The sequence below is a fragment of the Nomascus leucogenys genome, chromosome 10 (assembly GCF_006542625.1).
Source record: "Nomascus leucogenys isolate Asia chromosome 10, Asia_NLE_v1, whole genome shotgun sequence".
Classification (NCBI taxonomy): Eukaryota; Metazoa; Chordata; class Mammalia; order Primates; family Hylobatidae; genus Nomascus; species Nomascus leucogenys.
The window spans coordinates 35,696,426-35,721,891 of NC_044390.1; the positions used below are offsets into that span (position 1 = coordinate 35,696,426).

The window sequence follows — 25,466 nt, forward strand, 5'->3', positions numbered from 1 at the left end:
CATGACCTAGTGGAACTGGTCCAGCCAGCCCTCAGATGCTTGCGCCATACTAGCATAGGCACAAAACATGTGAGGAAGCCAGGCCTCCAGACATCATATGAGATGAGCCATCTCTGCTGTGCCCTGCCCATCCCGATCTATAGCAACGTGAGACATTAAATGATTGCTGCTTTAAGCCACTAAATTTTAGGGTGGTTTGTTGCACAGCAGTAAACAATCTAAACAGTCCTTTAACAATGCCTTTGAATACGGATTTATCAGATCTGGCTCCATTTCTGAAAAAGCCTCTTAACCAGTCTCCCTGCTTTATTAAAATACCGTAGGGCCAGCTACTTGGGAGGCAGAGCCAGGAGAATGACATGAACCTGGGAGGGGGAGCTTGCAGTGAGCCGAGATTGCACCACTGCACTCCATCCAGCCTGGGCAACAGGGAGAGACTCCATCTCAAAAAAACAAAAAAGAAAATACTGTGCCCTTCATGTATCCATGTTGTCAGAGTAATCTTTCTAAACTATTATTTTTCTGGTGTTTAAAATTCTTCAAGTTCTCTTACCTAACTTAAACAAAAAACTCCTTAGGATTCTGTGATGTTTCTCATTTCTCTTTTCTTCTGTATTCCCCAACCCTGCCTTTGCTCTCCATACGCTTAGTCATTTGGAACCTCTTGCAACCACTGAATGTCATGATCTTTCTATACCTCTGTGCCTTTGCACATGCTATCCCTTCTCCCTAAGACATCCTCTCTAAGCTACAAAGACTTTCAATAAACCACCTCAGAGATCACCCCCTCCAAGCTTTGCTTGAAAACCTCCACCCCTAGGCTGAGTTGGATGCCCTTCCTTTGTGTGTCTTTATCATGCCAGTTACATCAATCATTTGTGGACATGTCCATCTCCTTCATTGTTTAAATAATTTCCATCTTGACCTGTACTCAACTAAGGCTTTGCAATGTCACTTAGTGGCTAAAAACAGGTTTGAAGTCCCAGAGCTGAGAACTACTATTTGGAATGATCACACAGCTAAAACTGTGAGAAAGCCTGTCAAATAGTTACAATTTCATTTTGATATGTTCATTTTGAAAATGGAGGCAGTGATATGAGACTAGGAAAGAAAATGTCACAAAGTTTCAAGTAGTATGTGAAATATAAATACAATAAAACTTTAAGTAGATATCCAACCAAACGTTTTATTGGGGTTTTATTGCAATCTACTTTCAGCAATAAGGGGAAAGTGAGCATGAAAAGAACTCCAATCAGACTTTATTCAACAAAGCAGCTTTTCATGAATGCTTCAGGTCAGTGTATGATCAGCTCAGCTTCCAGTATCAACTTGAGTACCTCATCATGGATATTTATGCTAGAATGACAACAGTAAGGCATTGCAAAATCCAAAGTCATCTAATATTAAACCATATTTTACATAATTTGTAGGACAGTATACTAATACTCTACAATAAATAAGGATTTAAAAATGTGTTGCTTAGCCCTTGTTGAACTAAATTCAATTACTAGCTTATTCTAAGTACTCCAGTTAATAAACGTTTGATTGTAAAGAACTGACTTCTCCAAAGATAAAAAAAAATCAGTTATTTGTCATGACAAAAATTAAGCTTAAAAAGCACATTCACACTTGTCCTTAAAAGCATGTTTACATCATATATGAACTTTTCATGCCTGATGACATGGCTTATATGGCAAAAAACAGTCATATGCAAAGGACAGCTAGAGGGCAATCATCCCATCCCCACTTCCTCCAAAAAGCCACACTCGGCCTCAGTGTAAAAGTTATATTTTATTGCCATGCTACAAAATGTATGAAGTTGGCACTGATAGGGAGAAATAGAGAACAAAGGGTGGGAAGGGATAGAGGGCAAATTATGTTGTTACATATACAACAAGGTTTTATTTTAATTAACAGTGGTTACGTTTTGCCAATATTAAAAATGCACACCAAAATTTAAAATGCTGATCTGAAACAGCATTAAGATACAATTTATGCATAGTACAGTATCACTTGTCTTTTATTAGAGAAATATGGAATGTTTATAAAAGAAATTAACCATGGGGGTAAAATTCATATTTCATATACAATTTGGCAATGGTAGTCCCACTGTTAGACAATTTTTTATAAAAGAAAAAATTAAAAATCTAATAAGCTACCTTTATACAAAGTTGCTATATTTATGCCTTTACGTAGGAAAAAAACATTTATAATGCAAATTAGGACATACAATAGTCTTACAATATTATACAATGTAATGAAAATAAAACATAACACGAAGTTTGTCCTTTATAAAATGTATATTTTGCATTACTAATGCAAATGTGGCACACTGGTGACTACTGTACTATTTATACCAGTCTGTTTCCATGCTATAACTGTCCAATTGCCATAGAACTGCAATTATAATGATGCTACAAAAGAACTGTGTTATACCCCAAAAAAATGAGGAAGTAGGGATGGGGGATGGGGAACAGGGATGTAAAGAACAGGAAAGATAGATAGGGTGCTGGTTTGGGCAGAGTATACTGTGGTATGTCATAAAATATTTGTTAATTTTTCAAGCCAAAAACATTTTCTTTACATTCTGTAATTTCGTACCAATGCCTTTATTCAAATTTGGCAAACATCAAGGAAAAGGTAATTAGTACCATATACCTCACACATCAGAAATATGAATGAGATGCCAATACATCAGTTACTTGTGAATGATGTCTCTGATGGTATGTCTATTTCAAGAATATATGTATTTATACACACACACTACACATTGCACAAAACATTTGGGCATTATAGGTTAGGAATAGCACAGGGGGAATTGGGAAGTACTTTTTCATCTGTTAAAACCTTTACCTTGAGGCAAAAATATGGCGGCACATTGTTGGGAAATTATGAAAACATAAGGCCCCTGTCCCATTTTTAATAGAACATTATTGAGGTACATTTTTATATGCTGTGCCACAGTTTTGGGGAGGGGGAGGAGATAAACACTAGCTTGACTTGTTCTATTTATAACATTGAACGCTGGAGAGGGTCAACATTAGTATCTATAAAAACAAAGATTGCTTGGCAAATTTTCCTAAGTCCCAGATATGATGTATTCTGGATATACTGGGAAGTGAAAAGCTTTTTGCTGAATCTTCAAGAGTAAAGTGCATATCTCATCACTCCACAGCAGCAGTAAATAAAAGGAACTATTTGCCAGTCTTCCTGGAGGGAGGGAAGGCACCATATTTTCATTTTTAAAAGAAGATGAAACTGGGAAATAAAACACACTAAGAAAAAACACAGGTAATACCAGTATCAGTTTCCAACCCTGGCATGGGATAGATGCTGTTATGATTTGTATGGATAAAACAGTATTCTATTTGGAGGGAAAACATTAACAATGATTATATTTCCAAAACCAAAAAGAAGGATCACATGGTCTACCAACAGAATTATCTAAAATTAGATCTGCCTCAGAAAATCTGAGATATATGGCCACAATTATACGCTAATAAAATATTAATATTTCATTCTAAAATGCACCTAGTAATAGGTACATCCTTCCAGGACACAGCTTAATGCCCATTACTAAACTACTGCAAAGGACAAGTAGTATTCTAAATTACCTTTTATTAAATAGGAACACAAGTGATTTCTAGAAAATATCTAGAAATTAACACCAGTTGTATATATCTTCCTAATACTCTTATAGTACCTAAAATCAAATTCTTAGCAGACAAATTGGTCCCATTTTCCTTTTTAAAGCACATAGTATTTAAAGCATAAACTGTAATGATTATATTGGAGTTATCTAAAAAAAATAAAAACTAATTAGAATCCGGGGGAAACAATGAAAAGGATGACGGAAAGAGAATAAAGTATCTAACCTCCAAAATGAATAAATAGATCAGCCCTTTCATTTGGAGATTAATGTTCTGCCTTGACTGGTTGTTTCAGAAAAAACTATGTGCAATGGTTCCATCATAATTCTTATTCCACATTACAAAAACTATTACATAAATTTGGCACAATTAGCAATTTATTCAGAAGAAAGGATAAGTGGAACAATATATTAAAAATGGAACCTGCATCACGGAAACTGCACACCTATACCACTGCTCTCTTTTAAGAGAACAGTGAACACTTTAATAAGCACCAAGTTCACAGGGAAACAAAAGGGGGAAAAGAAAATTCTGCTATGCACATAGAATGATAAAATACACTGATATTGATTTATAATAAAGACACTAAAAATGGCACTGAAAACGATAAAGACACCTTTAATAATTTATTTTCTTTATAATGATCCCACTCTATTGTTCTCCTAATCCATCATTGTCCTATGATTCGGTTACTGAATAGGTTGGATGCTAATATGACTAAAACTTTTTCACGCTAAATTAACCTTAGTTATATCTGGTAGATCCAGATCATAATCTCAAACTTCCTCATATTTAGAGAAAATAGTAAAATATTTTGCAAGGTTACCTAACCTTTTCCACTCTACCTTCTCTCGTATTCTTAGTGTTTAGGAAATTGGAACATCTTTGATTTTCCAAGAGTTTGACATATGGAGACTCTTCAGTTTATATAAACTTTAATTCATTTTAAATCCTAAATTATGATACAATCTCATTGCTACAAGACTTCCACCGTACCTGCTATGCTGGCAACAATATTAATATTTCATGGAAATCAAAGGATAATCAAAGATCCAGCTACAAGTAAAAGGACAGCAGAGCTGAGGAACACTAGAGTGGACAGAGTACAACTGCAGCGTGTAGCTGGGGGAATTACTGCTAAAGTGCTGGGGAAGAGTGCCCACAGAGAAAACACGGTACACCTTGAGGGAACTTTGCATGTTAAAAGTATCTTCCTTTTTTTCTCAGTTTGCTAAAGAGATCACCTATGGACACAAGTAAATTTAGAATTGAGAGAATGTTTTTATCAACTTGAAAAGTAAACAGCATATAAATAAATACTGGACAAGGGCAACCCTGTTATAGAATAACAGTAAGTTCCAAATGAACCTTCAAAACCATAATTTGACAAAAATGCAAACTAAACAACAATGAACACATAATCCAATTTCAAAACTATATACAAACTCAAACATTTTAAATTGAAAAGCACATAAGGCAACAAAATAAGACATCCCAAACACCAAAGAAAAAAACTGAAGATAAATGGAAACTTAATGGCACAAATGCCTCCAGAAAACAATGTGTTGTCAATAAATCTATAGGAGAAAAACTTTCAAGAGATTGTGGTTCAGATTTTCAAATGTTTTTGGGTAAAGTGACCTGAGACTGATTCTTGAGCCTATTATATCTGGACATGCCCTTCAAATGACATCATGAGATGAGTAAATAGAAAATCTTGTCTCCTTCCTGCCTTTCAGTGCACCAACAGCAAACCATACTCATGGACACAGGCCGCTTTCTAGTAACACTGAAGGCAAAGGAGCTGACTGGTATAAGAGGAGGTGTGGTACTTCTGTTTCCTTTACATATGTTTTGGCTCAAGTCAAAAAGCCATTAATTAATGAAATAAAGGATTCCTCATGTTACATGCTGGAGGCCACATACTGTGAACACTGAATCTACGAGCATTACTTTCAAAGCCTATAGTTACCTGTTAGCAATGCACATTGTCAAGAGGCTTTATAAAAAGTTTTAAAAGCCAACCATGACTTAGACATAAAAGATATGCATTAAGTCCAGAATATTGATAAAAATCAACCAGCATGTCATTTACTTCAACTCTCATTTTAAATAGGCACTGTGAAAACGAGAATGCTGCTGTACAACGAGTAGTATACAATGAAATTAGTGTTAAGGAGTACCTGCTCTACATTAATTCCCTTTAGTTAAAGATGCACATGAAATATTCAGAAAAAAATTTATCAGTCTATAAAAGGAGTTAGTGTTTAGAAATGAAAATGAAGCACTTGCATCTTCATTTTTAAAAACTTCACAAAGGTGCAAACAACATAATGCTTTCCAGGCTCACATGGGCAGATCAGTACTATTGTGTCTAGTTTTCCTAGATGTACCATCATCTCGTGGCAGTGCTTTCTGCAGATTTGACATAGCAGCAGTTCTCTCGATGTCTATCACGGCATACAGCTCTGTGCGCCTGGTAGGGGTTTGTGGAAGGGGAGTTGTAGGCGTTTTTGGAGTCTGAGGGTTGTCAGAGTCACTGCCACCTTCCAAGTCAACCTGTATGTAATTAAGCTGCCTGTGTTCTAAACTTGGGCGTCTGATGTCAAAGTTAAAGACTGTTGGTGTACAGTCCCGACGCCTTGAATATTCTATTTTGTGAGCACTTGCCGGCACTGTTACATTCTCTGTATTTACATAGTTATGCATTGGATCTAGATTATTATGGTAGCCATTTAGAGATGGGGTCTTTGGTCCTACATTGTCATCTTCATCCCTACTTAGCTTGCGGGCTTCCCAAACAGGAGGCAAAGATGGTAGATTTTCATAGTTTAATAATGCAGTTCTTCTCTGAGCTGAGTTGTTGATATTCTGGGTATCTGAGGTACTGGTGGATGTCAGACGACCTCTCCTGACCCCTGAGGCACTAGGGATAGACAGCCCATTTATATTTTCATACACCAGTTTGTTAACAGAGGGTGCATCTCTTCGTTCATCACTGTCATAGCCAGTGTCCCATTCTGTGTTATTTGCTCCACTTCCACTAACTTGATCTCTTCCAAGTTGCTCCAGTTTCTCTTTTTCCATTAATTGCTTTTGAACAGGGGTTGGCCCTAAAACAAATTTGACTCCTTCAGGTTCAAGAAGAATCTGAGGATCCCTGTCCTCGATACTACTTGGTTCTTCTTTTGGTGTGTTGCTTTCAGCATTAGAAACCCTCGCCTCCAATGGAACATGCACACTTGTGCGGTTTTTCCGCTCTTCTTGCACACCTGTAGTGTTGACATAGGTATGTACCTAAAACAAAACAGAAAGTGAATTAACTTACTTAAAAAAACAAAACTGAAAAAAAGCCTGACCACATCAGTTAATTTTGACAACAGTTAATTTTATTTACTTTCTCTCCAAATGTACTCTTACTTCAAAACTTTTGTACCTATTTTTTTTATTAATAAAAAGGTGGAAAGAGGAGAAATGTAGAAATGTCTTCCTAATTTGATAAAAGAATAACGACTTTAAAATAACATGCAGGCTGGGCGCAGTGGCCCATGCCTGTAATCCCAGCACTCTGGGACACTGAAGTGGGTGGATCACTTGAGGTTAGGAGTTCGAGACCATCCTGGCCAACATGGTGAAATCCCGTCCCTACTAAAAATACAAAAATTAGCCAGGCGTGGTGGTGAGTGCCTGTAATCCTAGCTACTCTGGAGGCTGAGGCACACGAATCATTTGAGCCCGGGAGGCAGAGGTTGCAGTGAGCCGAGATTGCACCACTACATATCAGCCTGGGCAACAGAGTGAGGCTCCATCTCAAAAAATAAAATAAAATAACATGCAACATTATATTTGATTGTTAAACATGATAAATATTATGTAAAAAATAAAAATCAGGAACAAAATAGGGATAGTCATTTTGCTGCTGTTGTAGAGGTTCTCAAAGCATTAAAACATGATCCAGAAATAAATAACGACTTTGAAAAGAGGTAAGTTTATCCTTATTTACTGATGATCTGACTGTATAAGAAGATTAACTCCACTAGATTTAATAAGAGTTCTGTAAAATGCATATATATAAAATAAATGCCACCAAGTAAGAAATTATCACTATTTAGAAAAGCTTAATGGTATTTTGGGGAGATAATATAAAAATATTTACAAGGGTTGGGCGCAGTGGCTCACGCCTGTAATCCCAACACTTTGGGAAGCTGGGGCAGGCGGATCACTTGAGGTCAGGAGTTCAAAACCAGCCTGGCCAACATGGTGAAACCCCGTCTCTACTAAAAATACAAAACAATTAGCTGGATGTGGTGGCCTGCGCCTCTAATCCCAGCTACCTGGGAGGCTGAGGCAGGAGAGCTGCTTGAACCTGGAGGTGGAGGTTGCAGAGAGCTGAGATCATGCCACTGCACTCCAGCCTGGGCGACAGAGCAAGACTCATGTAATTACACTAAATAATATAACAACTCATTATGTAAAGAACACAAAGAAACTTATTTTAAAAAACACTAAAAACTTTTTAATGTGACATATGGTTTACAAAACATAAGTATAACTAATTAATACAGAGGTTCCAATCAGATACTTCATTCCACACATGAAAACTAGAATACTTGGGAACACTAAATAACTCCATAACATTAACAGCAAAATCTACCTTCCTACTAGTAGTTCACTGACTATAATGGCTAAAATATGAAAAGCAGCATAAACTCTTAATCCATTGGACGTTCTTATAATGGGAACTGACCATTACTTATGCCTTTCTTAATCTATAGATGTACCTCTTCTGTGAACCCACAAGCTACTGTAATGGTAAGTTCCCCTGAATATCCACATATATTTGAGCATAAACCAGCAAATATATGCTATTTCCTCTGATTGTTCACTACCAAAGTAATTTACAAACAGATAAAGTTAAACTTCAAGCTGAATAAAATCTTCCAGTATTAGCACAGTGATACCCTAACTCTGAACAATCATTATTGCTGTTACACAGTAGCACATGCTTACTTGTTCCTCAGCCACAAGCAAAGGATGTGTAGATTCTTCCCCTACTGAAGGCAGGCGAGCACTTCCCACGGAAGGATGTCTGCTTGAAGGATGGGATGAAGCATCTCCAAATGAGGGATATCGGGGATATCCATTAGGTAAGTTCTGAGCAGCAAATCCTGGAGCTGAGTTTTTGTTTATTGGTTTAAGGAAAAGGGGGGTGGGGCAGAGAGAATAAAAATGAGTAAGAATCGAATCTGTACTGAGAGGATTATAGGAGGTCTTTCTGACAAGACAGCAGAATCAGAGCACAAATAGTATTACCCCCAACTCCATATTTTACATAGTATGAAATACTGAATGTTTTCATTTTTTAAATATTTGAAGTACTTAGAACTACAGCTGTGTTTTTTTGTTTTGTTTTGTTTTTGAGACGGAGTCTTGCTATGTTGCCCAGGCTGGAATGCAGTGGCATGATCTCAGCTCACTGCAAGCTCCACCTCCCGGGTTCATGCCATTCTCCTGCCTCAGCCTCCCGAGTAGCTGGGACTACAGGTGCCCGCCACCACGCCCGGCTAATTTTTTTGTATTTCTTTAGTAGAGATGGAGTTTCACAGTGTTAGCCAAGATGGTCTCGATCTCCTGACCTCGTGATCTGCCCGCCTCAGCCTCCCAAAGTGCTGGGATTACAGGCGTGAGCCACCGCGCCCGGCCTACAGCTGTTTTTAAAAACTGACAACCATTATACTTCTGTTATCCAATGGTGATTTCTAGTGTGTTATTGATTAAATACCCATAATCTATAGCTTACAACTAAACGTCTGTTATTCAAAATGTGAAAAGGAAAAAGGGTACTTACTTGTAGGTGTTCGAGGTGTTCTAGGGACTTCCAATTCTGTCTGATGATTATTTCTTTCTACAACTGGTTCTTCCACCACATTTATACTATTATTTTGCATAATCTCTTGCAACATGTTAAATAATTCTTCTGCACGGGCACACTTAAAGGCAAAGATTCCTACAAATATAAACCAAAAGGGAAAAATAGTTAACATACCTTTAAAAAAAACTATAGGAACACTTGACAAACAGCAGAATTGTAAAGTAAGCATTCTATGCACCAAGAGTAAGAAATCCCTTTTAAATAAATATCTGATAAATTAATGATTATTCCCTGTTTCAAAACAAATCCCCGCCAAAATTTCATAGAATAATTTTCATTCGTCTAAGGGAGATGGCCCAAAACAAAGCTAATGAAATCAAGACCTGCGTACTTACGCTAGTCTGTTTCTTAACAATAGGGGGAGCCCAACTCACTATTCCAAGGTGATCATTTGCCATATAACAGGCCCCTTGGAAAGTCCCTAGGTGTTTTCCAATTGTTATCTTGTTTAATTATTACAATAATTAAAAGACAGGTATTGCCATTTCCCTTTTATAGAGAAGAAATTTAACATTCAATGGAAGTCCTGTAACTTGTCAAGGCCATTCAAGTAGTAGGTAGTAAAAAAATCAATGATAAAGACACTTAGTCAATTTAGCAGGCCCAATCATTTACTGAAAAATCAAAGTTAACACGAGCCAAAATTTCTCACACAGACAATGTGCTTAATAAACAGTTGATAAATTAATACACAGTATACTATATCTTTTCTTAACAATCTATTTGGGGATTTTTTTCAGAAGAAAAATATTAATTTAATCTTTGTATACAGAATAGCTGAAAAAACAATTTCAAATACAATATTTGGGAAAAAAACAAAGGTTCTACCTTGTCCAGTTTGACACCTTCGACCACTTTCAAAAGAAAAGAGATTCGAGTCATAGCCATAGCGTCGCAGGCAGAGGTAGTGCCATTTTACTGAGTCACGTTTGCGGGTGTATAAAATCAGTTCTGTGTCTGTAAGTTCCATTATGCCAGAACCTAACTCATTCCCATCATCATCCACATTAATGACCTAAAAAAAGAAGGTGACAGTCATGCAAATATGTCACCAATTCGTCAGGAAAATGCATTGTTGCTAATTAGTTATTTGTAATTTGTTAGTCATTCATCAACCAATGTGTGTATCAGGCATGGACTACGTAGCCGTGTAACACCCAGTTCGGATCTGTAAGAAATTTACATTCCCACTGGGGAAACAAAATGTAGAAACACAAAGTCAATACCACAAAACAGTGTATGATTAATTGACAAATGAATGCAACAGAGGCTGCAGAAGGCAGGAACTGTGGTCTAAGGTTGTTGAGACACCTTCATTTAAGAGGAGGAGGGCCTTTAGCTGGACTGCTAGTATAAATAAATTTACACAGAAAATAAAACCAGAGGGGAAATCTAGTGGGTCAGGAGATAAAGGGGACATCATAAAGACACAATGTTAAAGCAGAACAAAAAAAGTACCTTTCAAAGACACCAAAATAGATTGGCACAAAGTTCATATAAGGAAAGGCTTTGTATTGCTGAGCTTCAGAAAACGTCCAAAGACTAAGAGCAGTAGATAACATTTAGGGAGGCGTTACTATTCCCCTGGGAGTAGGAAAAGAGCTTTACATGTATTTAACCCTCATAACAATCCTAGACTACATTGTACAAAAATGGAATTAAGACTCAGTAATAATGTAACCTGCCCAAGGTCACAAAGCTTATAAAGTGACAGACTTACACCTAGGTTTGTGCGATCAAGGCTATTCTTTGTAACAGATAGAGGTCAAATTATCAGACACAAAACAGCTATAGTAGCATTTAGCCTACAGGTAAAATAACACCACACAATTTTAGCAAAGAGGTTAGTGAATGATGAAAGAAGAAGATTAATTTGATGGTGACTACAGGATGAATCAGAGGGTGACTTGAGGTAGAGTCCAGTTAAGAAATCACACAGGCATGCATGAAATAACTGAAAGACAGTGATGAGATTGAAAAGGCACCCAGTAAAATGGCATTTTAAAAACAGTATTACCAGAACGGTATGGCTAATTAGATACAGAGGACCGAAGGAAAACTAAAAAAAATTCCATACTGTAAGAAAATGTTGTCATCGTTTATTAAATCAAGAAAGACAGAGTGGAAAGAAAGGGAAATAGAAGGGTTTGGTGATAAAAGCCAGAAATAAGATATGTTAAGTGAAATAAAAGAAGAACACCCAACTAGGCAGTAAGATACATAACTCAACCAGTTTTACTGACCTTAAACTTGTTCCGATGGTTATCTGGGACAGTGTCTTTATCTGGACAGCTACAGCAGCTACCCATGGCTTCTTCAGAAGACCATGTGTGCACTACATGAAAAATAATTTGGAAAAATTTATTAGATGAAGGATACAAAAACTGTAAACAGAAAAAGACTTTAGAAATCATCTAACACAAACATTATTCTGATGCAGAAAATTAAGTCCAACAAGGTATATGGCTGCAGCTAGATTTTATATAACTTGCTAGTTGATTTTACTCAGTAATAATGAGAATAAATTTTGTGAGGCGTTAATAATGTCAAACAAATCTCAAATTTCTAGTTAAATTTGCAAAGGTCACCTATTCTAAAATCATCTAAAAAAACAAACCAACTTAAGGTCTCATATATAATATTATTTAAATAATTAATTTGTGTTCAAGAGTTAATAATGAAATTAACCCTTTGTGGCTTATCAGGAATTTTATGTCCTTCAAAGACAGAGAGAGAGAAACAGAGAGGGACAGAGACAGAGAGACAGATAGAGAGAGAGAGACAGACAGAGAGACAGAGACAGACACGCAGGCAGGCAGGCAGGCAGGCAGACGTTATGTTGCCCAAGGCTGGGCTCAAACTCCTGGGCTCAAGTGATCCTCCTGCCTCAGCCTCCTGAGTAGCTGGGACTACAGGACTACCAGACCTGGCTTGTTCTTTAAATAAAAAATCACCAAAGGGATGGTGAACTTCTGGCTTGGCAGGTATTTTGACTGTTGTTACTCATTGTAGTATCTTTTATGTCTCCATAAGACAAGAGTTCATTGGTAATTAAAACAAAATCAAATTTCGAATAGTGCCTTGGTAAAGAGAGAAAGATAACTCAAAATTAAGCAGTAAAGTAACACACAGAATACTGGCAAAACTGATATAGCATGTCTATTTAATACTCCTTTCCCACAGAAGGTTAGACATAAGTGGTTATATACCTGACATTGAGTGTTTAAGAACACTCCAACTGAGCAAAGCAAACTCCAAAGCATCACTTACAAATAAGGGAAATAATCAGACAGAATATGACAATATATGAGAAAGGAGGAGGGAAGGAAGCACAGAAGCTACAAAACATAACATTACAGACATAAATTTGATTGAAGCTTGTTGAAAATTATTCAGTGGCTCTCCACTATCTTCAGTTTAACAGTATAAACTCTTCAGTATGATAGATCCGATCAGATACAATGTAATCCCTGGCTAACAGATCCAGTCTAGACTCTCTCTGCTCTCTGTTTCAAGCCCTATTCTTAGTCCTGTCAGAATAAACAAGCTGCAGTTTCCCCAGAGCATCTTGGTCTCTCACATCCTTCCAAGCTGCTCCCTTTCTGCTTCTTTCCTTTCTCGAGATTCAACTCAAAGTGCAGTTCCTCTAGGATGCTTTCCCTGACTCCAAGCAACTAGGCAAGTTATACTATTATGTATGACCATCATGCATATGGCTAACCCAAAGCACCCTGGGCTTCCTAGTATCATAGCATCTATCACACTTTGTACTGAGTAGAAATTGTGGCAGGTGTCTGTTTATCTGTCTTTTTTCCTCCATTGTAAGCCCCTTGCCAGCACGGATGAACCTTACTCATTTTTACATTCCTAGTACCTAACACAATACCTAGCATATAGTAGGTGCTATAGGACCTGCGATTTAAATGGACTGTATTAAACAAATGTGAAGGATCCCTAGCAGGTATAAGTATTAAGAAGATGAAAAAGTGTACTAGCATATAAACCAAAAGTGTATATGATAACATATAATAGTAAAGTTAATTAAGACTCATGATATTTGGTATTTTTGCTTTAACTAATATGCCAGCTAAGTATCACAGTACAAGGACACGTAAGTCACCATATTTGTCTTTGAAGAGCTGTGAGTGTCAAGGGGGAGAGAGAGAGAGAGAGAGAGAGAGAGAGATGTAAATAGATAATGCACTGTGATAAACCTTATATTAGGATATGAGCAGAGTACTGTGGGCACATGAAAGGGAGCAACTAACTTTCTGGTTTAGGCAGGGCAGGAAGCACTATTTGAGCTGGGATTTAAAAGGAGCAGAAACAATGTGCTAAGCAAAATAAAAAGAAATAAGCACCTGAGACAAGACAAAAGTCATGAAGTGTCACATCACATTCAGGAGAAAATGAGGCGTTCAGTATGACTGGACTACAGGGTAGACTGGAAGACAAATGGGGCCCAACCATAAAGCAGCCTGAACAAGCTAGGGACATGTTCCCTAGATTTGAGACTTGATCTTCCAATGAGCTTGAAGATAGCCTGCCTCTAGTGTTCCCACAATAGAATGGCAGAACTCTATTGTGGCCTTTATCATACTCTATTGCAATGTTTATCTTTCTGCACCACTTTGCTGTGATCTCTTTAAAGACAGGAAATCTTGTCTTGTTCATTTTCCAGGGCACTAAGCATACCAACTTACATGGCACATATTCTTTTTTTTTTTTTTAAATCCCCCGAGATGGAATTTCGCTCTTGTTGCCCAGGCTGGAGTGCTATGGCGTGATCTCGGCTCACTGCAATCTCCGCCCCCCAGGTTCAAGAGATTCTCCTGCCTCAGACATGGCACATATTCTATAAACATTTAATTTTTTTTTAAATAGTAAATGTTTAATATTAATTATAGGATGAGTAATATAAAAAATTTTAAGTAAAGGGATAATTGATAGAGACATTTTTAAAAAGTCTTCTTGAAATTACATATTCATTCTCCCCGACCTCCTTGTGAAATATGAAGAGCTAAAAGATTACTACAGTATGGCTTTTGCCTCAAAAGATGATGCTCCAAAGGAATGTTTTTAAACTTTTTTTTTCTCAAAAGGAGCAGGAAAATCATCCTTCCACTTGGCATCTTCATAAGCTACCTGTTAAGGTAGAACCTCTCGTGCTGGCAGGGATATACAGTCATGAGCCACATAACAATGTTTGGTCGGCAACAGACTACATATACGACAGTGGTTCCCTGAGATTACAAGGGAGCTGAAAAATTCCTGTCAGCTACTGACACTATAGCTATCACAGCATCACAGTGCAACACATTATTCATGTGTTTGAGATAATGCTGGTATAAAAAAAAAACCTACTGCATTGCCAGTGTATAAAACTATAGCACATTAAATTATGTATAGTACGTAATACTTGATAATGATAAATGACTATGTACTTGGTTTATGTATTTACTATACTATACATCTTACTATTATTTCAGAGTATACTCCTTCTACTTATTAAAAAAAAAATTAACTGTAAAACAGCCTCAGGCAAGTCCTTCAGGAGGTATTCCAGAAGAAGGTGCAGTTTTCCTAGATGATAGCTCCATGTTATTGCCCCTGAAGACTTTCCAGTGGGACAAGATACAGGAGGAGAACACAGTGATATGGATTATTTTCACCCTGTATAGGCCCATGCTAATGTGTGTGTTTGTGTCTTTGTCTTAGTTTTTAACAGAAGTTTCAAAGGTTAAAAAAAATTAAAAATTTTAAAAACAGAAAAAAAATCTTAAAGGATATAAAAAATATTTTTGTACTGCTGTAGAATGTGTGTGTCTTAAGCTAAATATTATTATAAGAGTCAAAAAGTTTCAAAAAATTAAAAGGTTATAAAGTAAAAAAGTTATAGTAAGCTAATTTATTATTGAAGAAAAAAGTATTTAAACAAACAGCGTAGCCTAAGTGTACAGTTTTATAAAGCCTACAGTAGTGTACAATAACATTCTAGGCCTTCACATTCACTCACCACCCACTAACCAACTCACCCAAGAGCAACTTCCAGCTCTGTAACCTCCATTCATGGCAAGTGCCTTATACAGGTGTACCATTTTTTTTCTCTTTTATAGTTTTCTTACTGTACCTTTTCTATGTTTAGAAATGCAGATACTTACCATTGTGTTACAACTGCCTATAGTATTCAGTACAGTAATGTTGCTCAGATTTGTAGAGTAGGAGCTATAGGTGTATAGTAGGCTATACCATCTAGGTTTGTGTAAGTACACTCTATGATGTTTGCGCAGTGACAAAACTGTCTAATGACACATTTCTCAGAATGTATCTCCACCATTAAGTGATATATGAGTGGCAGTGCAACCTACTTGGGGACTCTATCCACACTGAATGTTTGAGTTCAATACAACAATAATTAATGAAATGCCTAATATGTGATATGAGAGCCTTGTATGCCATGCCAAAGAGAAAGGAATTTATCCCACACATGATGGAAAACCACCGATGTATTTTAACTAGAAAAGTGACACGGTCAGAAGTGCATTTTAAATAACCAAATGTATGATAAACTTAAGTAGGAGTTTAGCTCAGAGGAAAGAACTCCAGCCTGGGTGACAGAGCAAGACTCCGTCTCAAAAAAAAAAAAAGAAAATCAGTTTGGGATTATTAAAAAATGCAGTATGATAAAAACCTGAAACAAGAGCAGCAATGGTAGGAATGAAGAAGAAAAGAATAAATTTAAGGAACATTTAAGAGGAAAAGTCAGTGGCAACAAAGAACTGACTTGACATAATGGAAAACAGAGGCAGTTTCCAGAATGGCAGACGAAGGGTGCAGGGTTCTATTATCTGAGATACAAAAAACTGTAGTCTTCAAGAGGAAGTGGTAATGATTTGTTCAGATATGTTAAACTGAGAGCCCAGGGAATGTCCAAGTGCAATAGTTAAGTACATAAGTATGTGTTTCAGGGAGAAGGTAAAACATTAGAACACATGTCACATTTTAAGCTCTTGAACACTGGCTCAAGGATAGTATGAAGACTGGTCTGTGGTTGAAATTCTGGGGAAATACAAATGTGTTTAAATACAGGAGTACAGAGAAGCCTGTGAAGGATTAAAAAAAAAAAAAAAGATCAGAATAGTACAAACTAAGAAAAGTAAGCATCAAGCAGGAGGGCACCATCCATGGCAGAGACAGATGCCAAACTGCAATGAGCAAGTGGAAGATAAAGAGGTAACCCCTAGAGGATGGAAATTGGTCTTTCAAGAACTGGTTGAGAAAATAAAGAATAGAGAGGGGTAGGGTGTGAATATATTCAAAAGAGAATACATTACTTGAGTTACGTATTTTAAGATGACATAGATTTATGCCGGCTTATAATCAGTAGGTCAAGAAAGTTTAAAAACATAGGAAAAACAAAAGAGAAGGGCTAATTGATGGCTCAAGACAGAGGGGGATACTAGAGATGAGTTCCAGGGCCCAGATTGAGAGGTTTATCCAGAGAAGGAGGAATGCTTCATTCTCTGAGGAGAGAGGAAAGATATAAGGGTGGGTGGAATATAGAAAAGAGGATTGAAGTCGGTAACATTTATCACCCTACATTTCCTTTGTAAAAGAGAAGGCAAGGCTTGTAGAATGAGGGACTTGAGAATGGCAGGATTAGTCACCAAGGAGCTACCCAAGAAAAGAGAGCAGGATTATTAAGTAGGCTGAGATGAGAACCCAGCAGAGGCTGCAGAGGCAAGATTATGCTGTTTTGCTAGCTGTGCTCAGCAGTCCACAGGATAGACAGTTCAACTGACCCAGGGTCAGAAGGTAAGAGGGCAAGGATACTAAAGGATGTTGGCAACACAGGGGTTTGAAGTGACAGATCATCACATCCAGTCAGGAAAGAAGTAAAGAAAGAAGAGAGCTAACAAAATAGAAAATGGGACAAAAACCCAAAACAAAACAAAACAAAAAAACAGGTGGCCTCAGTAAGGCTAAAGAATAGGCTTAGCATGAGTGAGGGATAGACACAGCTGGAACATAGGCAGTTGTGGTCAATCTTCCAATTCCTGAAAGGAGACTTCTTTAATGTGAAGTTTTCATCCACATCGCTGATTGTTTCTCCTAAACCACAAACTCTTAGGCAAGGGAAAAGGCTAAATACTAGATATCCTGCATTTATGACCACCAGATTAATATTTGAAGACTACATCTGAGCTATGTAACACCTAATAATATGCATTAATATTGTAAACACTTGAGGAACAACCATGTGATCTCATTTGCATATACTCCTCCAAGTTCGTAACTCAGCAAAAAGACAAATGATTTTATTATGCTCCCCCAAAATGGCAACATACAAAAGTAAATAGGGTACATTTTTTTTTTTTTTTTTTGAGACAGAGTCTCACTCTGTCACCCAGGCTGGAGTGCAGTGGCGCAATCTCGGCTCACTGCAAGCTCCGCCTCCCGGGTTCACGCCATTCTCCTGCCTCAGCATCTCCGAGTAGCTGGGACTACAGGCGCCCGCCACCACGCCCGGCTAATTTTTTGTATTTTTTAGTAGAGACGGGGTTTCACTGTGTTAGCCAGGATGGCCTCGATCTCCTGACCTCGTGATCCGCCCGCCTCGGCCTCCCAAAGTGCTGGGATTACAAGCGTGAGCCACCGCGCCCGGCCAATAGGGTACATTTAAGAACAAAAGGTAGGCCGGGTGTGGTGACTCACGCCTGTAATCCCAGCACTTTGGGAGGCTGTTGTTGGAGGACTGCTTAATTAAGCCCAGGAGTTCAAGACCAGCCTGGGCAGCACAGTAAGACTCTGTCTCCATAAAAAAATAGAAAATTAGCTGGGCATAGTGGCACACACCTGTAGTCCCAGCTACTTGGGAGGTTGAGGTGGGAGGATCATTTAAGCCCAGGTGGTCAAGGCTGCAGTGAGCTATGATATGCCACTGCACTCCAAGCCTGGGCAACACAGCAAGACTCTGTCTCAAAAAATAAAATTAAAATTAAAATTAAATTAAATTAAAAATAAAAATAAAATAAAAGGTAGCTTTTGTTTGGGAAGAGCAATGCTATAACAAGTTTGCTGAATACTTTAAATCAGTAAACATGTCTTAGTTAATTAAAGCCATTTCTCTTCATCCTTTGGGAGTAGGGAGATGGTGTCAGCAATCAGGAAGAAAAATGGTTGCAGTTCAAGAAAACATTATTAAATTCTCTCATTAAAAAATTATAGGCTAGGAATGGTGGCTCACGCCTGTAATCTTAAACACTTTGGGAAGCCGAGGTGGAGAATCGCTTGGGCTCAAGAGTTAGAAACTGCCTGGGCAACATAGCAGGACCTCATCTGTATTTAAAATAAAAATAAAAAATGATTGTAAATGTAGGCTTAGTGATGTAAAAAATAAATAAACTTCAACTTACCTAGATCTGGCCATTAATATTCTTAGCCTCTGCTGCAGCATCAGGAGTTTAATCATATTTCAAAATACCATGTTTTCTTTGTTTGCTGACTTAACCTAAAAACAGAAGAAAAACATTGAGAATTTCTCATTTCTAAAGAATAATATTCCTTATGAGCTTTCTGGCAGCACAGTTAGTTCAGTTAATCTATTTAAACAAACTCAAAAGTCTAAAAGATTGAATAAAAAGTACTTAATATATAACATCAATTTTAAAAAGTAATATAATATGCACATGTTACCATTCTTTTTCAGAAGAAAAAGTAAAAATGTGATAGTCTAAGTTCTATGATGTTTCTGGCTTCTCTACTACAGCTATAATACTTGCACAACTCACTTCTCTATACTTATCTCCATAGCTGTAAAATGAGGGGTTAGATTAAACCACCTCTAAGGTTCCATTCCAGCTCTAAAAACCCATTTTAGCCAGTAGCAGACTAATTCTTCGTCCCCAGTGACATTTCCTAAACCTCACTCACCATAATTCCCCTTGAAGAGCTATCTTCAAAATCCACCCTCCATATCTTCCTATCCCACAAGACCCCTCCAAAACCAGATCAGAAAAATCAGTAAATCAGAAAATCAACGGTATGAACAAGTATGCCACAGAATCACAGAACAGTGACATTACAGTGATAAATTACAGTCCAGAGTTACAAGAGATTTCAATATATTTTTGAAAAATTTCTGGTCAATTTATTTACCCTTCACAGCACAAAAAAACTCAAACTCATTCAAACAGGGACACTAATATTTACTGAATACCTACTCTGTATCAGGCATTTTATTAGGGGTTATGGGAATAGTCTCATTTTAATCTATATATTAACTAGAGAGCAAATATGATTGATAGCCAAAATGAACATTTCCAAAACCATGTACCCACAGTCAACAATTTCAACTCTGAACTTCAATGCAACAATTTCAACTCTGAACAACAATTTCAACTCCGAACTTCAATTTTATATATAAAATCAGCATGCCAGGTGTTGGCTTACACTCCTTGTGAGATGCTGCTACACCTCACTTTAAGGTGGGCAGCAATCCTGTCCCTCTTCTTTATTATCCCCTTCTTTTCTCCAGGAGCTCAAATAAATGCCATGCTTTATCTCTGGCTTGGAAAACTGCCCAGGGCTGAACTAATTCTACCATAAACCACTTCTTTTAGGTGAATATATACTCTCTTTGCCCGACTCTTCTAAAATGTATTCTAGGGGATTTTGGCCAATTAAGTCAGAAACATCTCTGTTCGTCTCATTCTTCATTCTACTTATAAGCATTCTCCAACCCTTATCCTGCAATGAATTTAATGACTGCACATTAAGAGAAACGATAGTGATCAACCTATTAACTATCAATGAAAAGTCATAAGCTTTGAAATGAAATTAAACATATTAAACAATCAGTGTACCAACTCATTAAGCTCTTAAAAACATTAAAAATCCCTACATGAATTTCCAGAAATTATTTTCATCTCTTGAGAATCAATATTTATTCAATTGTATTGTTTAATTATTTTGATTAATGCTGCCAATGTATTGCACAGTTTTTGCTTGCTTTTACTGTTTTTCAGTGCAAATATCCAGCATGTCAGTTGTATCGGGGAGTAAAGATTTTTTGTGCCTCATTTAGAAGGATACTTTTTACAAGAAAACACATTCTGAGTTCCAAGCAACTGACATACCAAAGTACTCCTGGAATGAACATAACCCAATGGACCGTGGGTGTCCACTGGATGCCTCAGACACTCTCTATGACTTCTTAACCCCCTTTGGTTTCTCCCCACTGTTGGAAGACTAAGAACTAAAAGATAATTAGGAGACAATAAGGAAAGAGGTGGTTATAGGCACTATATGGAACTATAATCTTATTGTTGTAATACCAGTATTTTTCTATAAAATAGGTATACGTAACTGCATCGACTATGATACTTAGTAAAAAAGAAAACAATTTTACCAAGAGGCTAAAAATTACACTAAATGCTGTCTACCACCACCCTATTTTTCTATAGCAAACTAATTTACCTTACTGTATGCCACACATAGAGTCATTTGGATTATCTCATTTAATCCAAACAACCAATAAGGTACCTACTACCAATATTTCTGTGTTCCAAATAAGGAAACCAAGGCTTAAAAGGGTTAGGTAGCTTTCCCAAGGTCAAGAACTGATCAGAAGGGCTAGACTTAAATTTTTATCTGACACCAAAGCCCAATCACTTATTAATTAATACACGCAAAAATCTTAAAACAGTGTTTAACATATAGTGAGCACCAGTAAATGTTAGCTGTGAAAATAACAATACTTTGTTATTTTACAATGCTACATGCCTTTGACCGTCAGTCAACCTTTCCGTGCCTACATTCCCTCATTTGTAAGATTAGGACACCCACTTCACAGAGCTATTATGAAAACCAAAAAAACTCTGGATATAAAGACATTTTGAAAATTAACAGCATTTTAAAAGACAAGGCATTATTACATCACCATTACAGGTAAAATTCTGTCTCTTATTTCACAAAGAAGACGTTTGCACTGTAAGCACAGAAAATCTAGAACTTAAGCACATCCTTATAACAAGTATTATGTTAATAAATTTAGTAAAGCTGTCCTAAATTATTCCAAATATGATTCTTGCAGAATGACATGGAAAGAGAACACTGAACTCCATTCACAAGTATGATTATAAATTTGATGCTTAATGTGCTCTTTCAGAGTTCACTAGCAATGAGAGGGAATTTGGCTTATACTACAGTAATTTTGTTCAAATACAACGAGGAAAGAATGTCTATAGTTAGAAGCATAGCAACATAACTAAATTTTGGGCACAGCAAACTGCCATGTTTCATTACATTAAAACAATCAAGAGGATGGCATTCAAAAACCGTGTTCTTTGTGTCCACAGTCTGGCTGGTTTTTTTTGTTTTTTTTTTTAAACCACTGGGTAGGTCTTTCAATATACACATTAATTTCCTGTTAATTCTTAACACTGACAAAGATTTCTGAATTATTTATAATTATTCTGAAAAAGAAGAGTTAAAAAAAAAGCTAAGGAGGGGAGATTCTCAGTACAGTCTGCTAGTTGCCTTAAATCAGAGCCATTATGTCAAAAGCAAGGACATCTGCGACAGTTCCCTTGTTAGGTGAAAATTTAAAGTACACACCTATACACAAAACTACAAAGGTATGTGACTATTTTTAAGCATCCATCCATTAATATGGTTGTATTTGCACATTCCTAAACAGATCTTTCTTCCTTTAGTTTTTTTAAATCTGAGGGCAATGTTGATGAATTGCTTCATAATTCATAACCCCCCACTCACCCCTCTTTTTAACTCTTGAAAAAAATCAATTACATTACTTACAAATCACTTCAATATCTGGTACCTTAATTTCTGGCAATTATATCTAATCAAAATTCCCTGAACTGCAGTTTAAACCAGATTCCTCTCATTTCTCTGTAAAAGATAAGTAAAACCAGCATGATCAAGAAAGATTAAGCATATGCTTATGTATATTTAAACTGTCATCAATTTACTTTTCTGTGGATAAATCTAAAATATTAATAAAGTGGCATTTCTTTTAAGATGGGTCTATGTTGCCCAGGCTGGTCTCGAACTTCTGGGCACAAGCAATCCTCCCACTTCAGCCTCCCAAAGTGCTGGGATTACAGGTGTGAGCCACTTCGCCCAGCCTAAAGTGGCATTTCTTTTTTTTTTTTCTTTTTTTGAGACGGAGTCTCGCTTTGTCGCCCAGGCTGGAGTGCAGTGGCGCAATCTCGGCTCACTGCAAGCTCCGCCTCCCAGGTTCACGCCATTCTCCTGCCTCAGCCTCTCCGAGTAGCTGGGACTACAGGCGCCCGCCACCACGCCCGGCTAATTTTTTTGTATTTTTAGTAGAGACGGGGTTTCACCGTGGTCTTGATCTCCTGACCTCGTGATCCGCCTGCCTCGGCCTCCCAAAGTGCTGGGATTACAAGCGTGAGCCACCGCGCCCGGCCGGCATTTCTTTATTTCAGACATAGTTGCTTGAATTAAGCTAACAAAAGGTTACTTAGTAGATAAAAATGATTTTTAAGCAACTATCAATATTAAAGAGAAAATTAAACAATGAATTCATTCATTTCCCTATCCACACACTGAGGCATTCTACCAAGTATATTGTGAGCACCTATTCTGTGTGTCAGGCACTGAGTTAAGTACTAGAAATAAAGATAAAGGACACATTCCCTGACTCCAAGGAGCTTACTGTCTAGTGAGAGAGACAGACAAGAAAATGAGCATGTGGCAGAATTGCAGACCCATGTGCTGGTGCTATCAAAACATTCAATACAGAACAGAAGGAAAGACAGAAATAAGCAACAAAAAAGGCTCCCTGGGAAAGCTGGTCCCTATACTGAGTCCTGAAGGGTGGATGGGAGTTAGCTAGGGCAGGGGCAATCCAGATTATGAAGAAAGCATGCAAAACCCCCCAAACCTAAAAGAACATGGCCTCCTCCAGGAGCACCAGGTAGTTCCTTAGAGCTAGAATGTAGGGTGTGCACGGGAAAATATTAGGAGATAGGTAAGAAAGAAGGCACATGGCCATTTCACCAAGGGTCAGTTCGTACTACTGAGGGTAATTCACATTTCCCCTTAAAATCTTACATAAACCACTAATGTCCTACCACAATACTTTCCCATGAAGGCAGAAAATTGAGATAACATACAAGAAGAATTTAACTTAACATTGGTAAGAATACAATTAATAGTGTTTTACTGTCTGTAATGTCCAAAGTCTAACCTTCAAGGCACAACAACCATCTATAAACAATCCCCCGACAGCAACTGGACTTGCGGTGTCACTGTACAATGACCTGAACATCAGATTCCCTCTTCCCTTCTAGACCCAGAAAACTCAAACACTTTAACCCCATATCTCACAGTGAATCTGACAAAGTCCCTTTTAATCATGTATTTTGATTTTTAGGAACAGAAATCCAACAATATACATAGAGAGATTCATTTGTGTGTAAAACAACACACACACACATATATATATAAAACAATTTTGTGTGAGTATTTGGCAAATACTAAGAAAATGTTACTAAAATAGTTTGCTAAAAAACTAGCTTTTTAAAAAAAGAAAAAGCTAAAATGGAAGATGATACAAAATACTATCTCTACCTTTAGTAGTGTTGGTCATAACTCTATCCTGGAGTCATCCTTAATCTTGGTACGCATTTATAGCAAGAAACACTGGTGATGAAATTTAGACAATTAAATTGGAGCGCCCATAATGTCTGCCCTAAGATATATGCAAATCCAGCAGATGAGTCACTCTGTCTTAGCTAATTCAATAAGGTCATCAGTACCAAGGGCAACAATCCTAGCGCGCACGTGCGCGCGCACACACACACACACACACACACACACACACACACACACAAAATCAACCTTCAGAACTCTCAAAGAAACTCTTAGTTTAGTGCTTTATACTGCAGTATAAAAACATATACAGGGAAATCAAATACCATCCTCTAGCAACACCAAAAGGATGAACATTCTATATGAGCAATCACACAGCTCTCTCCACTAAAAATTCACAGATCGCACCACAGACAGAGAAGGTGTGTGCTTTTAAGGTAGCAGTAAGAAAGCAGAGGTACTCTCTAGAAAACGATGATCATTAACTCTGAAAATCTGAATGAACAGATTTGATCTCATAGAGTCAGTGCATTCAGTTTTCTGTAAACATTGTAGATCAAAATTCCATGTTTTTATTCTTTAGCTCAGTGATAATTTCTATGTATTAATCTTACAACTGTGTCAAATTAATAAAAGGTCACTTAACCTTCATAATAAACCTCTAGTTTAGAAATTTACTAATAAACACTAATCTCTTAGCAGGGACAGAACTCTATCATAATAAATACTTAACTTATGAAAAACACATATCATACAAAATCTTTAACCCAATACCCATTTACTAAAAAATACTGTGAAATTCAAAGGAATTGTTATTTCCTTTGAAATAAATGCCAAGTTGTTCTTAATGTAATCACTGAGTAACTTAAAATCAATTCAGTTTTTTCTATTACACTCATGTTTACAGGCAATGAAGTTTTTACTAAACTGAGCAACTGTAGGAGGTAAAACCACAGTATGAATTTTATAATATTTTCCTTAATATGGTATACCTAATAGTTCTTAAAAAGCATTTGGCTTTATGGCTTTATTTTTTAAAACAACAAAATTTAAATCCAAGTCGCTCTAATTTCAAGCTTCATGTTAAATATACAAACTAATATTATTCAAACCATAAACTTCAATAAAACACTAAAAGACATGTAAGAAAATTCCTAGGCATCTTCACTTTTTATATATGATACCTTTAACCTAGAACTAAATAAACATTAATGATGGATAACAGAAAAGTAAATAAAAGCTGG

At 37.0% G+C, this 25,466-nt stretch overlaps 1 protein-coding gene across 4 annotated transcripts in view; it reads right to left on the reverse strand.

Moving 5' to 3' along the window:
- Window positions 1-1,172: 1,172 nt before the first annotated feature.
- Window positions 1,173-25,466, reverse strand: part of FRS2 (fibroblast growth factor receptor substrate 2) — a 109,549-nt gene continuing 85,255 nt past the window's right edge. For 3 of the 4 annotated variants that reach the window (XM_030820001.1, XM_030820002.1, XM_030820003.1), the window contains 6 exons: window positions 18,999-19,093; window positions 11,826-11,917; window positions 10,411-10,597; window positions 9,499-9,657; window positions 8,661-8,824; window positions 1,173-6,947 (listed from right to left, as the gene is read on the reverse strand). In XM_030820001.1, coding sequence (XP_030675861.1) covers window positions 5,997-6,947; window positions 8,661-8,824; window positions 9,499-9,657; window positions 10,411-10,597; window positions 11,826-11,891 — 1,527 coding nt within the window. In that variant the 5' untranslated portion in view covers window positions 11,892-11,917; window positions 18,999-19,093 and the 3' untranslated portion in view covers window positions 1,173-5,996. Of the gene's footprint in view, window positions 6,948-8,660; window positions 8,825-9,498; window positions 9,658-10,410; window positions 10,598-11,825; window positions 11,918-18,998; window positions 19,185-25,466 lie in introns of those variants that run through there. The other variant, XM_003259511.4, reaches the window with a different exon arrangement.